At 34.8% G+C, this 14,795-nt stretch overlaps 1 protein-coding gene across 2 annotated transcripts; it reads left to right on the plus strand.

The window, feature by feature from the left end:
- Positions 1-10,908: 10,908 nt before the first annotated feature.
- LOC133802354 (B3 domain-containing transcription factor VRN1-like) lies at positions 10,909-14,372 on the plus strand. 2 transcript variants are annotated; one of them, XM_062240653.1, is made up of 9 exons: positions 10,909-11,055; positions 11,670-12,108; positions 12,203-12,402; positions 12,504-12,789; positions 12,868-12,977; positions 13,104-13,386; positions 13,461-13,595; positions 13,678-13,856; positions 13,959-14,372. In XM_062240653.1, the coding sequence occupies exons 1-9, from the start codon at positions 10,963-10,965 to the stop codon at positions 14,208-14,210; spliced, it is 1,977 nt and encodes a 658-aa protein (XP_062096637.1). In that variant the 5' UTR covers positions 10,909-10,962; the 3' UTR covers positions 14,211-14,372. The 2 variants fall into 2 exon arrangements, with proteins under 2 accessions (XP_062096637.1, XP_062096638.1); XM_062240654.1 differs by having other exon boundaries at positions 12,871-12,977.
- Positions 14,373-14,795: the final 423 nt, after the last annotated feature.

Here is a 14,795-nt window from a genome sequence, read left to right on the forward strand (position 1 = left end):
TTTCACAATTATTTAATTATTTATTCAAACTACCTTATCAGATAAAATCCAACAACCTATAATTAATTCAAATTTGAATTTATTATCTTTTTAACTAATTGTCAAATATATTTAATTATTTGAATAAATATTAATATTTTAAATTCAAATCCAATTCGAACTTATCAGATTATTATCTCCCACTCAAATAAAGATATTTAATTAATTCTACCAATTAATTAAAACTAATTTTAATTAATACTAATTTCAAAAATTAAATATTAATTTTATCATAATTTCAAAAATTATAATAATTTAATTATTTATATAATTTCAAAAATTACATAATAATTAATTATTAATTAATTTTGTTAATTACAACTAATTTGTAATTAATTAATTGATCACTATTATCACATAATTGCATATTTGGCCCGAAGAACAAATTTCTTCTTAAATATGTCTTTTCACCATTTTACCCTTTATATAAACTTTTGCCTTGAATAGTGTTGATAGAGCTGCTGTGGGGACCTATGGACCTATAATTCCGAGCTCCAATAAATTTGAGATTATTAATTAAACTCTTTAATTAAATAAATTTTATTTATTAATCGCATGATTACTCCACTATAAATATGAGACTGCACTCTTGTAATTATAAACATTTCATTTACTGAGCACTATATAATAATAAAGCGTCCATTGATATCACATAAAAATTAACCCTCTAATAATGGTTCATAATTAACCGGGAATAAAATTATCGTTTTGCCCTTTTAATTATATCTTGTTTCCTTAAGTACCATTGACTTTACTAGTGAATGTTGAGTCATAACTAAATTATGAATTTGGCTCAATAACCTTTCATTCTCAAAAGTCAACCCTTAAGAGAACCATTGCTCAATCTCTTATAAGAAGGTATAGATTCCATATATGTATACTATGTCCTCAACCATTTACATTAATGAGTTCCCAAAACAAAAGTTTCTAGCCTAATCATTCTGGCAAACCATAACGAGTGAATCAAAGAACTCATGTAACATAAACATGAGTTCATAGTAACTTTATGATTAAGATCTATTTGTATATGATCACCAGTTGATATATTTAATTAATACTTTGAAACAATATTTAACTAAGTATTAATAAACATATCTGGTCCAGTTCTATATATTCTCTAATATATAAAGTACATCCACTAAAGTGTCCTACTACACTAGTAATCCAGATCTAGATCACATGTATTCATAATACTAGTGGACCGTACTTGCAGTAATTAATCTAAAGATTCCAGAACTTTATTTTACTGTGAACTATTCAAGTTCATTTATCTCAAATACAATCCTCCCGTACCAATACGTGGTTGAGATCACATATATGAACTCAGGAGTTTTTTTTTTATATTTACTTAATATTATCACATAATAATATAATCCATTAAATATATGCATAACAAATTCAATTTATTTATTTATTTCTTAAAACAATGTCTACTACATATGCTTTCAGGGCACAATTCCCAACAACTTCTTGCCTACAGTTAACGTGGACTCGTTCGAATACGTCAGGCGCTGTGACAAGTGTCTGCGGTTCGCTTCAATCCCACAAGCTCCACCAACCCAGTTCACCATAATGAGCTCTCCATGGCCATTCGCGGTATGGGGAATCGACCTCATAGAATCCTTGCCAACAGGAAAAGGGGGAGTAAAATATGTCGTAGTTGCTGTTGATTACTTCACAAAGTGGATCAAGGCCGAACCTCTAGCTACTATCACCTCGAAGAAAGCTTTGGATTTCGGGGTGAAAAATATAATTTGCTGATACGGGGTACCAAAGAAAATAGTATCAGACAACAAGACCCAATTTGATAGCAAATTGTTTACACAGTTCTACGAAAAGAATGGGATAATCAAAAGTTTTTCCTCAGTGGCCCGTCCATAAGCAAATGGCCAGGTCGAAGAAGTGAACAAAAATCTGAAGAGCTCTATTAAGAAGAGGCTCGAATAGGCTAAAGGAAAATGGCCAGAAGAATTACCACGAGTCCTTGGGCCTACAAAATGACAGTTCGGACCTCAACAAGACATACCCTCTTCTCCCTGGCTTACGGTTGCGAAGCTATGCTACCTATTGAGGTCAAAATCCAAACAATCAGGCGTGAGGCATACGACCAGACCTCAAACCAATCCCAGCTCAAAGAAACTCTATACCTAATTGAAGAAAAACGAGACGAAGCCCAACTTAAGAACGCTGCATACCTGCAAAGGGCTACAAGATACTTCAACAAGAGGGTTCGAGATAGAAAATTTGGATTGGGATATTTGGTGCTCAGACGCGTGTTTTTGGCCACATGAGACCCCTTTGCAGGCGTGCTCGGGCCTAATTGGGAAGGACCATACCAAATCGAATCCATCATTCGACCTGGTGTTTATAAACTAGCGAGATTAAATGGAGAATCGGTACCACAAGCTTGGATGGTGAACATCTACGACCTTATTATCAGTAATGTAGGAATGCTGTTTATTCATTTGTAACCCAGCATGTACTTAATTTTTTCCTTTTATCAATAAAGCAATGATTTTTATTCAAATTTTGTGTATTTTTATTGTTGTACTTTTTGCAAGCTCTCAAAATTAAATAACTTAAGATTGCAATCATAGGATATTAACGGGGCATAAGTGATATACAATAATACCATACGCTCGAAAGTATAACATTAATAAAAATGAAATAAAAATTTGTGAAACTGTATGGATTATTAACAAAACACACACTAAACAAATCTAGAATGAACCGGAAAACTCCATTCGATAATAATTAAAAGTTAAAATTCTAGATTAACCAACAAAAATTATAAGTCGAGACAAAGCTTGAAATGTTTGCAAAGAGGTTTCGACCTCACAACCTCGAGACCATACTCGAGGATGAGGAAAAGTTACTATAAATAAGCAAGAAATAACTAGATTAATGAGGTTACATGTCGAAAAGTATTTTAAGCGAAGATACGAGGTAAAAGTAATATTGGATTTTGAGGATAACGAAGTCGAAAAAATGTGCAAACGAATGAACTTTGTATGAATACATGGAAATTTGAACTCAAGCATGACAAGTATTTGTATGGATAAACATATATAGAAGTAAATACTCTATGGGCATGCTCAAAATATTTCGAGGCTAGAAATGTGGAGTATGCGATAAAGGAAAAAAGGCGTTAAAGATACAATATGCATAAAGATTTCATTAAAGAGATTTAAGCATAAAATATAATCTATCGTTAAAATATAAAAAAAAACTCAAACCTCAAGTTTTAATTGTCCCTGCCCCAAGGTCATAAAAAAAATATAATTACAAGAATGGGTCGCAACCCATAAGATGGTCTTCAAGGATCAACAGCTCCATCAACCGTAGTCCCGGCTTGCTCGGAGGCCTCCGCCGCTTCTTCGGCATCGAGCCTGGCCTCTTCCTCCTCCAGTCGAGCCTGCCACTTGGTGATAAACTCGGTCTCCCTGTCGGATAGAAAGCTGGTATCGAGGTCATGATTGTTGGCACAAATTTGATACATCACCATGTCTTCGACGCGATCTTTTTTGGTCTTAAACTCCTCAAGAAGACGAGCCTTCTCCCTCTCGATGAATTCAAAAGTTGTCTTCTTGTCCTCTTCCAACTTGGCGTTAAGCTCCTAGACCCTCTTAATCTCTGCATCTCTAGCTTCCACCTCTGTCTAGGCCGCTTCTAGCTCTAGCCGAGCATTTTTAAGATCTTCCTCAGCTCTAAGCTGAGTATCTCTGGCCTCTTGGGTATGCACCTTGCTTGTTGTGACCTCGCGATTTAGAATAAAATTATGCTGAACGAAGGATAAGAAGGCCCGCAGTTAAAAACTGATGTTAGAAACGAAGAAATAAGAAGTTGGCACGGAAACAAGGAGCCTACCAGTTCTGAGAAAATAACTTACTGAAGAGAGAACTCTCCACTCTTGTCAAAAATAGTGTTGACATCTTGGCAGGTGGTTAGGAAGTCCCACTAGGGAGCCTCGAGGTTGTTAAGGCAATAACCCATGCGAGTCAATGCGTCAAAACCCAACTGCACCCCAGAGGTACCGGCAACACTTTCAACCACGAACTCAGGCACGTAGGTCGAGATCGTAAGATGGCGGTCTCGAATAGGAGGTTGAGCAAGATGAGCTTGCTTTGGTTGACCCACAGGAGAAAGGACCACGATTTCCGAGATGGTAGTAGGGTCGGTGACCAGGCACAGGTTGGACGACTTTGAGGTCGGTCGGGCTTCTTGGTGAGTTTGGAAGGGCGGCCTCCCTTTTGAGACGCCTGGTGTCATTTTTTTTGCTCTCGAGGCAACCAGATTGTTGAGGAGGTTGTCCAAGTCAGAATCCATCTCGCCAAAAAAAGAAAACAAGATCAATTATGTTGAGAAAAGAAAAACTACACAAGTCTAATATTGAAAATGACTAAGTATTAGGAACCTAACTGGAGGACTCATTTGAGGTCGAGCTAGGGGACCAGGAAATTCTCGTATCTTCTGATGAGGCTAATGGAGTCCCCTCCCTAAAAGTAGGGGACATCCTCGAAAGGTCCCTATAGTCGTTGGTCCTATACTGAACGATTATCCCATCCCAAACTTCGTTTAAACTGTACATCGTTTGGTATTTCCCCAACCAGCGATCAAACCTATGTACCTTAAGGTCTACCCCTGACCAGACCATGAAATTGTTCTGGGGATTGTTAAATAAAACTATGGTATTGGGTTCCTGTTTAAGCAAAGTTTGAGGCCTCGTCTTGTGCTTCGTTACCCAAGCACGAAGGTTCGACGGGCCGAGGTACAGGGTCACGTGAGTTGAACCCACATGTTTACCTTGGGTGGGAATTTTGGCCGTTGGCATTGGGACTTCTTCCCTCCTTGCACACTTGCAGATTCCCAAGTCGTTTGTAGACTTGCCTTCACCAAGGAGGCCACAAAGCCAGAGCTTGTCCTCGTGAAGAAGGTAATTGAGAGATCTTCGACCGTAGGGGAGCTTAAGGATTGCTTCCCTATGGTCCGTCATGGCCTCTGTAGGCTGTGGGCGATGATAATTGGCTACAAGAAAAGATTGGATGAGCATTTCGAGCTCAAAATAAAAGAAGAAATCAAAGAACCATGACAGGATACTTACGAATCCACTGGAATGAGTAAAAATGGGGGGGAGCGAGACCGTCTGTCTAGAAGAACATGGTCTTGAAGTTAGGAGGATGGTTAGGGATATCCTCGAACAACTGTCTCTCCTTTGGGTAGCTCGACAAATAGTAAAACTTGTCTCCACCATGAGCTCGGGAGGGGTTGCTCTTGAGGTCGAAGAGGTATAGAATCTCCCGTGCCGAAGGCCCATCCCAATTCATCTCATGGTATAAGGATCTAAGGGCGGCCAAGACCCTATATGAGTTGGTCTAGAGCTAGAACAGGGCAATGCCAGCATAGTCCGTGAAGCTCCGGAAGTAGTCCCTTAGGGGCAGTAAGGCCCCAGCTCGTATGTGCTCGCGACTCCAGACCGCGAGCTTAAACTTCCTCTTAGGATTGTCTTCGCTTGAAATGAAGTAAATCCTCTCGTCGGAGTTGGAGGGCCGACACATCATCTTGCTAGATAACTTTAACCCATGGTAGGATAATAATTATGATATATGCCTAGTCGAGGTAATGGAACTTTGGTAATGTTCAGCCTCGAAGAAATTGTCCTCCGAGACTGGAATGGAAAAAGGCTTAGAGGTGGTCGGCTGGTTCGAAATACTCTCCATAAGGCTGAATGAGAGTGCACTGGGGGGGGGGGGGGGGTTAGGTTACGATGACTTTAAGCTTAGGATCTAGTGGAATTGGCCGGATCTCGGGGTCTAGATCTGGAAACACAATAACTTTAAGCTTCCTTATTTTTCCCTCTTCGACCTCATCGATCTAGCGTCGAAAATGGGCTCAGATGTCCTATCTTTCGAGTTGTTCCTTGTGCTTCTGGATTAGCCATTGGTTCCATGTAAACAACGATTCAGATCGAGGAGAGGGTGGATAGTAAGGGATGGCAAATTCGGGCCCCCACCGATTCTATGAAGACTGCGACATCTAACAAGAAAGAAAAAGGTGAGGGCCCATTATAAAAATGAAAGTGGAAAATATTAAGATCTCGATAACTCGAGTTTGCAAGCTCGAGATAACGAGATCATTTTAATTGAGCCTGAAGGTTCGAGAGAGCGAGATTAAATCAAATGCCAACACCAAACTATTATAAAGTTCGGGGCATCGAGAGTGTACCCACGCGAGAGTGGGGCAATTACTATCAGTTTAAGAGTATCCTGAATTCCTAGGAAAAGGTGGGCAGTTACCTAAAAAAGGAGATATTATCGGGATACGTGCGTTAAGCCCCAATCTAGAACCATTTTTTTTCTTAAGCTACACGAAACCTATATCCTAATACCCCATAACCTAAAAGGTTCCATTTTTACTGAGATTTCTTGCCTAAAGCATGTTTCTGATCAATGCAAGTCTATACAACCAAAAACTATCTATTGCAAAAGAGATTTCAAGAATCTAGTAGAAACCAGAAAAAATGTTCTTACGTATAGAGGCAACGCATATATATATATATAAATTATGAGTGGTAAAGACCAGAAAACTTACACAAGGTTGTTTGTGGAAACAAGGAGATCGTCGACTGAAGAAGGGGAAGCAAAAATGATCTCACGGAGTCGAAGGTGGTGAGGTTACTTTGCTTCTTCGGTCTGGAAAACATGCAAAGAAAAGAGCTCTGGTTCATGTTTCTTTTTCTTAAAGCTAAAATGCAAAAGTGAGTGAAGTGGTGAAGAAGAAAGAGTATATATAGGCAAAATGAATGGTAGAAGTCGAATGGAACTGGACCGTTGCATGATGAATTGAAAAAATCTGACGGATCCTATTCAATCTTGAAAATGGTGGCAAAAAGGGTATAGGAGAGGACGTGCGCAGGTAAAAGGGTACTCAAGTACTCTCGGTAAGCAATCCCCCAGTGACACGTGTCCACACTCGAGTGTGGTAGATGGGCACGTTTTCTGAAAGTGAAGTTCAAAAGTTTCATTCTTAGAGGATTCAAACCAACACTTTTGAGGGAACAAAATGTTACACCCAAATTTCGAGAATAAAATAAATAGCCTCGAAATGTAGACTTGAAAAGGTTAAGCTCGTATCTACAAATGTTAGCAGTACACTTATACGAATTGTCAAGTGGTTCCATATCTGTTATTAGCACTCGAGCATGAGCGCATTGTTTGAGTCTGAGTTGCAGGCTCGAAGACACCAACCTTCTCTGAGGAACTTATTCGACCAAATTACTGGATGGGGAGGAGGTTATAACTGGAACGATGAGCTCGAAGCTTGGCCGACCTCGAGAGTGCGTCAACACAACGATCGAGCTCAGTGATGCGTTTGGCACGCGGAAATACTGTTTGGAAATCCCTACTTCATAGGGATTCATTACCATCATATATTAAATCTCTATTGTCATGAGATTTAATGTGATTAACACATTTATAGTATTTATTTCAAATTTATTTGATTGATTGTAACTTCCCTGAATCAGAGGAAGATATTTTCACAACAAGGTCTATAAATAGCGTGGAGTATTCATTTGTATTCATGCACAAATTGTACTAGAGAATACTCTGCCAAATTGCTTTCATCCACAACTTTGAGAGAGTAGTGATAATAACAGTGGCTCGTGGACTAGACAGATTTTAACTGCTGAACCACGTAAAAACCCTCAGAATCCTTGACGAAAAACTACGTAAAAAATATTATAAAATATCATTATGATAATAATATTTAATATAAGACTACATATTTAATAATTATATTAATATAAATTTAAATGTTATAAAATATCATTATTATAATAATATATAATACAAAATTAAATATTTAATAATTATATTAATATAAATTCAAATATTTAAAAATATTATTATGATAATAATATATAATCGTAATTTTTTACTAATTATATAAATAAAATTAATAAATAAAAGTAATTAATAAAAGTAAGAAAACATGAGTTGAATACTTGTATCCAGTATATAGATACATGATTATATATATTATACATGGTAATTGACTTTTTTTTTTAACCACCCAACCATCAAAGCCACTAAATGAAGGATCTAGCCGTTAACAAATTTCATCTATAAGTGCAGCTAGTTTAGTTTTCTTTAATATTAATCGAGCTGTATTCATGATGATTGAGGAGTGATACTTATCTTTCTTTCAAATTATATAACATATTCAATATCAATAATCTACGGATTCATAAAATTAAGATATCATGTTGAGGGAAGCATTAAAAGCTGTAAAATTATTAACCAAATACGTAATGGTATTATATATTCATGTTTTATAAAAATATAAGTGAATTCTTCTACAGGGGCTTCATTTTAAGCTCTATCGGTGGGGCATTCAGTGTTCTTGATCCGTGAACAGTTTTCGGCGCGATTTTTTTTTATGACTGTATATATTGTAGCTATTTAGGGCATCTGCAAATTTTCAAAAAATTCCGAATAGTTTACAGTACCGAAAACTAGGTTCAACATGTTGTTGCACGCGTGACTAATTTTTTTTATGCGCGTGGAAAACAACATGTTTGAACCTAGTTTTCGGTACTGTAAACTATTCGGAATTTTCTGAAAATTTGCAGGATGCTCTAAATAGCTACAATATACATGGTCATAAAAAAAAACCGCGCTGAAAACTGTTTAGGAGTCGAGAAACAGTGAGAGCCCTACCGGTAAGGCTTAAAATGAAGCCCCTGTAGGAGAATTGTCCAATATAATATATACTTTTAAATATATTTTTTAGCGGGAGATTGAGCCGCACTTGGACTCAACTGGGTCCCTGGTTTCGCTGAGCTTATTTGTTTTAGAGAAAATCATTCTATTTGGAAAGAAAGTAAGTATTTATTCAAAATTTATACATGTTTTCTCAACATTTAAATAATTTTGTAACAAACAAACAACCCCTAAAGATAAAAGCCAACTTTGCAATTACTTTGAAAATGATGAGCAAAGTGGGAAGATATGGTATTTTGGTATTACGTGTGTAAGGTGATGACATATATAGAACTATATGATGGATTGGATCCAGCCGTACTCGTTATGGTAACTATTTAATTTATTCCAATTCTATAACACTCTTTTTTTTTCCCTTTCCTTTCACATTTTCATCTATTTCTACTCCAAAGTTGGTTTGGTTTTTCAGACTCCTTCAACATTGTTTGCTGCTAATATCTCGGTTTGTGACTGAATCTTTCTGGTTTTTTTGTTTCTTTATATATGTATATTTACTTTTACAGTTGGATGTATTAGTCTCAATACCTCTCTTTTCTTTTTCTTGCAGACATGTTTTAACTCTGCTTTTTCTTCCAGACAGTGTAATTCTTTATTCAAGAAATGAATACATTGCATTAAAATAATCAACTCCATGCTTTAGGAATCTGAGTTATGGGGCTTAATTTTTAATTTTATATTTTATTTTAACTGTTCTTCTATGACTTGCTTTTGGGTTTAAGAAATGAATTCTTTACATTAGATTTTAAAATATTATATGGACAATTTGACTTTCAATCCATTGATCGGTATTGATGCACCTTGTTTGATTGAGATGTCCCCTATAGGGGCCTTTAAATTTGTTTTTGTTTCTTCAAAAATAGAAAATAGGCATCATTTTTTTATTATTATTCCTTTAATCTATTCTATTGGTTATGTAATCCATTTTCTTAAAGTGTAAATTTTTATGTCAACAACTATGACACATGACGTTTTTGTGAGAACAAAGAGTGTTTTGTGAGTAAAGGCAATTTTTGTTATGGAAGGGAATGGTCTTCAAATGTGTTATAGTAATGACATTATTTTTTATAATAAAAGTTTGTAGGGGTACTAAACTTGACACATGCAAACTTGCACAAAGCTTACAATTTACAAATCTATTATCAGAAGGTATAAGGTCATGAATCATGATTTACTTTATGTCACTCATTTAGTAAAAATATTCAACTGCTACGAAAATATAAACTCTGTACACAAATTATATAAAAGAGACTAATAAAAAGAAATCTTACTTTGGATAAATAATACTACTTTTATAAGGCAGTTTTATTAAAAATTAGAAGGAAAAAAAACTGGCATTTAATCAAGTACAAAATAGGATACTAATTATTTATTCTACAATTGTATTATATTATTCTCAAATATAATTAAAAAAATATTAAAATTCTTTTAAAAAAAAATTCTTTCTAATTATTATCAATGATTTAAGTATATATATTGTTTTCAATTATTATAAAAGACTGCGCAGTTCTATTTCCTAGTTAGCATAAAACCAAAACATTAAAATACTTTTCTAATAATAATAATAATAATAATAATAATAATAATAAATTTATACATTATAATGGTCCTTAAAAAAATAATAATAATAAATTGGGGCGACTAATTTATGTGGAAAAACAGTATTATACTATTGAAAAATTAGTGAAATAAATGTATTTAGTGTGATGTTTTGGGGTTAATTATATTTTTATGATATAATGACACGTGTAGTGGTGGTCCAAGATTTCTGTTAGTACTTTTTCTTCTTCATATGTTACCACTAGGGTAGCAGTAGCAGTACGCATATTTTCCATGGTCGTATGGGGCAGAAGGTATGAAACACTAATGCTCTCTCTCACTCACTGATATAATACTTTGTACTCTCTTCTTTTTCTCCTTTCTCAGCTTTTGTCTGTGTTCTGTGACAGGTAATTAATTTTTTCGTATAAAAACAATAAATATGATGATACACAAGTAATTAAAGTAACTAGAAGCATTGATAGAACGAGCTCAGATTTTTTGTTATATATATATATATATAACTTTGTTTATTTATTTTATGTTTAGCTTGGAAGAGAAGAAAGGGTTTATTATTGAGTGTTTGAAGAAAAGATTCATATCAACCATGACTTGTTCTAGCCAGAGAAATCACTTCACTCCTACTAAGCCCCATTTTTTCAAGATTATTCTTGAACAAACTCTTGCAAACACCAACTTAGTAAGTATAGTGCTCTCTCTATCTCTCTTTCTCTGCTTCGACACATATTCTTCTCTGTGGTTTATGTATGTATATACACCAAATATACAGTTGTGATTCCTGTTAGCTTTATATGAGTTCTCAAGATAGTTTCTGTATTATTCAAGTGTAGTTTTTTTGTCCCAACTATTTTCCGTTTTCACTTTATAAAAGAATTGTTAGAGTTTCAGAGTATGAACGAAGAGAGAAAAAGAGAGCAAAGAAAGACTGAGCTGAAAATGATTTGTATTGATCTAATCTCAAAAATGCATAAAGGTAAAGTATATATATATATATATATAACTATATACAAGAGCTGTTGTAAGAAGCTATATTCTAACAAGGATGACATGTCATAGTGAGTCTTCTGATATATTGATTTATAATTTTTTACGGTACTAATCATCGTTTCTGCAACATGAATTTTGTAAAGTTGTTTGCAACCATAGATTTTCTTAAATTTCCACAAGCAAAGGTACCCTGATCATCAGATCAAATGGCTTTAATTTGTATGGTGCGGTCATATAGTTAAATTTTCTAGTAACTCTCTTAACTATAGCGGTAACTTAACTTTCCTGTACATTTTATTTCTGCAGCAAATTCCTAAGACATTTTGGATGAAATATTGTGGTTCCTTATCGAGTCAAGTGATTCTTAAGCTTCCATGTGGATCAAGATGGGAGTTAGGGTTGACAAAAAGTGATGGAAAGATATGGATAGAAAAGGGTTGGAATAAATTTGCAGAACATTATTCTTTAAGTCGTGGAAACCTCTTAGTTTTTCAATATGAAGGGAACTCCATGTTCAATGTTATTATATTTGACAAAAGTACCGCGGAGATAGATTACCCTTCAAACCCAAATCATTTTGAGAAGCATGGCATTGACATAATACAATCCCATTCCCATGTTGGTAATAAAGATGATGTCTCTATTGAAGTTTTGGGCAGCTATCCTAAAACCAGGGACAAATCTCCATTACAATGTCCTCAGCCCCACAAGAAAAGGAAAACTAGTTCTTGTGGTAAATCTAAAGGTATTGATCATTGTAAAACTGATGAAAGCAATATTTCCATGTTAATTGTTAGCTTTATTGTTTGTTTTGTGTAACGTGTTGAATCTGTTTTCAGTGAAGTTTGATATACCAGATCAAGTATGTGGAGAATCTCCCCTACCAAGGTGGATGGAGCCTGAATTTTTTTTAAGTAAACAGAGGTTGAGTGCAAAAGAAAAGGCTGAAGCTCTCCAGAGAGCTAAAGGATTTAAATCTAAAGACCCCTTTTTCATGGTTTCTATGCGACCTTCGTTTGTTGGAGATAAGGCTTATTTGGTAATTAATTATAAGCTTCTTACAAATTCAATTGAAATATATAAATTACATAGAAAATGTTTCTCATATTGACTTTATATTCTTCTTCATCTTTTGTCAAGATTATACCATCAATGTTTGCAAATAATTACCTCCTCAATAAGCATCAAGATGTGATCCTTAAGGTTCAAGATGGGAGGACCTGGTCTGTTAAGTACTCTATCAGACAGTATAAAGGATCTTCTTCAAAAATCACATTTGAGTGTGGTTGGAAGGCATTTGCTCAAGACAATGAATTAAAAGTAGATGATGTGTGTGCCTTTGTTTTGAGAAGCAGCACTGGGATAATATTATTTGAAGTTGTTATTTTTTGTGAAAATGGAGTAGCAAAGTCCCCTATGTTATTAGGTAAATAAGAACTCTACTTATTCTATAATAATATTACTTTCATCATGGTGGATAATCTCGTAACACTATGATCAATAGCAGAACTGGCCTACACTACGGCTATTGAAGGAGCAAGCTGTTCCCAATCTGAAAGGCCATCCTTCACAGTTACTATGCATGAAACTTATGCAACTGGTCATAGTAATTTGGTAAGTTTTTCAGTTTACTCAAAACTTAGTATCTATTTCGATAACATATCTTAATAGTTTTCATTAATGAGATTTATTTAATAATGTCTTTCACATAATGTGTTCTTTGCTTTTTCATTTGGACAGTACTTGCCTTACAAGTTTGTGGAGAAGTACATTAATAAAAACGAATGTGAGGTAAGACTTTGGGTTTCAGATGGTAGATCTTGGTTTGTCCCATTGAAGGTGAGGCAGGCAAATGGATTTCGAAGAGCTGAATTATTATGCTGTGGCTGGAAAGCATTCATGCTGGACAATAGTCTGCGGAAGGGTGATATTTGCACATTTGAACTAACTAACAATGGCAATGAAATTTCATTTAGAGTTACCTTTGTTAAGGGTGCTGCTGATGATGCATATAACAAGCAAGGTGAGAAATGCTCTTAACAAATATAATTGAATGCATTTATGGTTATAGTATTGACTTACAAGTGTTGTTTTCAGTTGCAACAAAGAGAAGAGCAACTACAAACCCTTGTGTGAAAGTTGAATCTTCTTTTAATTATGGTGAAGCCAGCATGATTTCACAGAACCAAATGGCAAAGAAGGAACAAGAGAATATTAAAGTTGAACCTTTTGGTATGTCTATGATTTAAGAATAATGTCAAACATTCTTAAGAAAAGTCTCAGCTTACATTTTTTGTTTATAAATTTAATGCAGACAAATCCATGAAGGTAATCTCTGAAGCAAATACTGGCAATCAAGGCACTGCTAATAAGAGGCCTTCATCTTCAGGACTTTGCAGTAGAGGAGCCTCTGAAGCAGCCAACCAATTCTTCACAAAAAATCCTTACTTCCAGGTGGTTTTGCAATCAAATCACGCGTATGGAAATAAACTGGTATGTAGAAAATGTCGTTTCCATACATATATATGGTTTAGTTATAAACCCTTACTTTGTATAATCAAAGAGTGTGAAAGTTAAATATTCTTGTTTGTGCAGCCTATTCCGATTGCCTTTATGAGACAATATTTAGAGGAAAAGTCACAAACTATGACTCTTTGGGTTGGTGAGAAGTATAGGCATGTGAAGTTATTAGCTGGACCACCATATACGTTTTCTGCTGGATGGGCTGCATTTGCAACAGATAACTCTCTCCAGCCAAGAGATGTCTGCATTTTTGAGCTGATAAAGAGAAACCAACATGAGATGAAAGTAACCATATTTAGGCAAAGTGATTTGGCTCAAGACTAAACTGTTGTAGTTATGCAAATCATAAAAATCATTTTGGGTGCCACTTGTATATAGATTAGTCTAGCTAGTATTTGTAAGTCCCCTGCTAAAGATTTTTTTTTTATTTGCTTTAAACTGACCCTTAATATTATGACTAAAATATATACTTGCTTTTGAAGTGTATTTTGCAGGCTTTTGGTCTTTCTTTGTGAATTTGTGATACTCTTAAGCCACCCAAGTTATCAATTCTTCACATCACTTGAAAATAACACTTCCAATGTTCAAGTACCACCCTTGTTTTTATATATTTACTAGAGTAAGCCTGGTTTTCTCACTATGAAAATTCTGCTCTCATCAATTTTTTGTTTATTGGAAAAAAATGAACTTTTAAAATATATATTTATTGTATACTGAATTTTACAAAAAAGTCTTAACAATACTTGAAACCAAATAAGAACTATATTATGAATTTCGATTAAAAAAAATTAGGGAATCTTTACAATTATATACTTATAATATAAAATAATTACAAAAATCACCTACAAAATTTTATTTACAAAAATATCTTGTCATGTCATAAAAAAAATACCGCATTCTAAAAGTAAT

This window comes from Humulus lupulus, chromosome 9 (assembly GCF_963169125.1).
Source record: "Humulus lupulus chromosome 9, drHumLupu1.1, whole genome shotgun sequence".
Taxonomy (NCBI): Eukaryota; Viridiplantae; Streptophyta; class Magnoliopsida; order Rosales; family Cannabaceae; genus Humulus; species Humulus lupulus.

What these genes read in the sequence shown, in the direction of transcription:
- LOC133802354 (XM_062240653.1), top strand. Translation starts at nt 10,963, where the DNA reads ATGACTTGTTCTAGCCAGAGAAATCACTTCACTCCTACTAAGCCCCAT. An exon ending in TTCTTGTGGTAAATCTAAAG is followed by an intron (nt 12,109 to 12,202) that starts GTATTGATCATT and finishes ATCTGTTTTCAG; the next exon opens with TGAAGTTTGATATACCAGAT. An exon ending in TATTAAAGTTGAACCTTTTG is followed by an intron (nt 13,596 to 13,677) that starts GTATGTCTATGA and finishes AATTTAATGCAG; the next exon opens with ACAAATCCATGAAGGTAATC.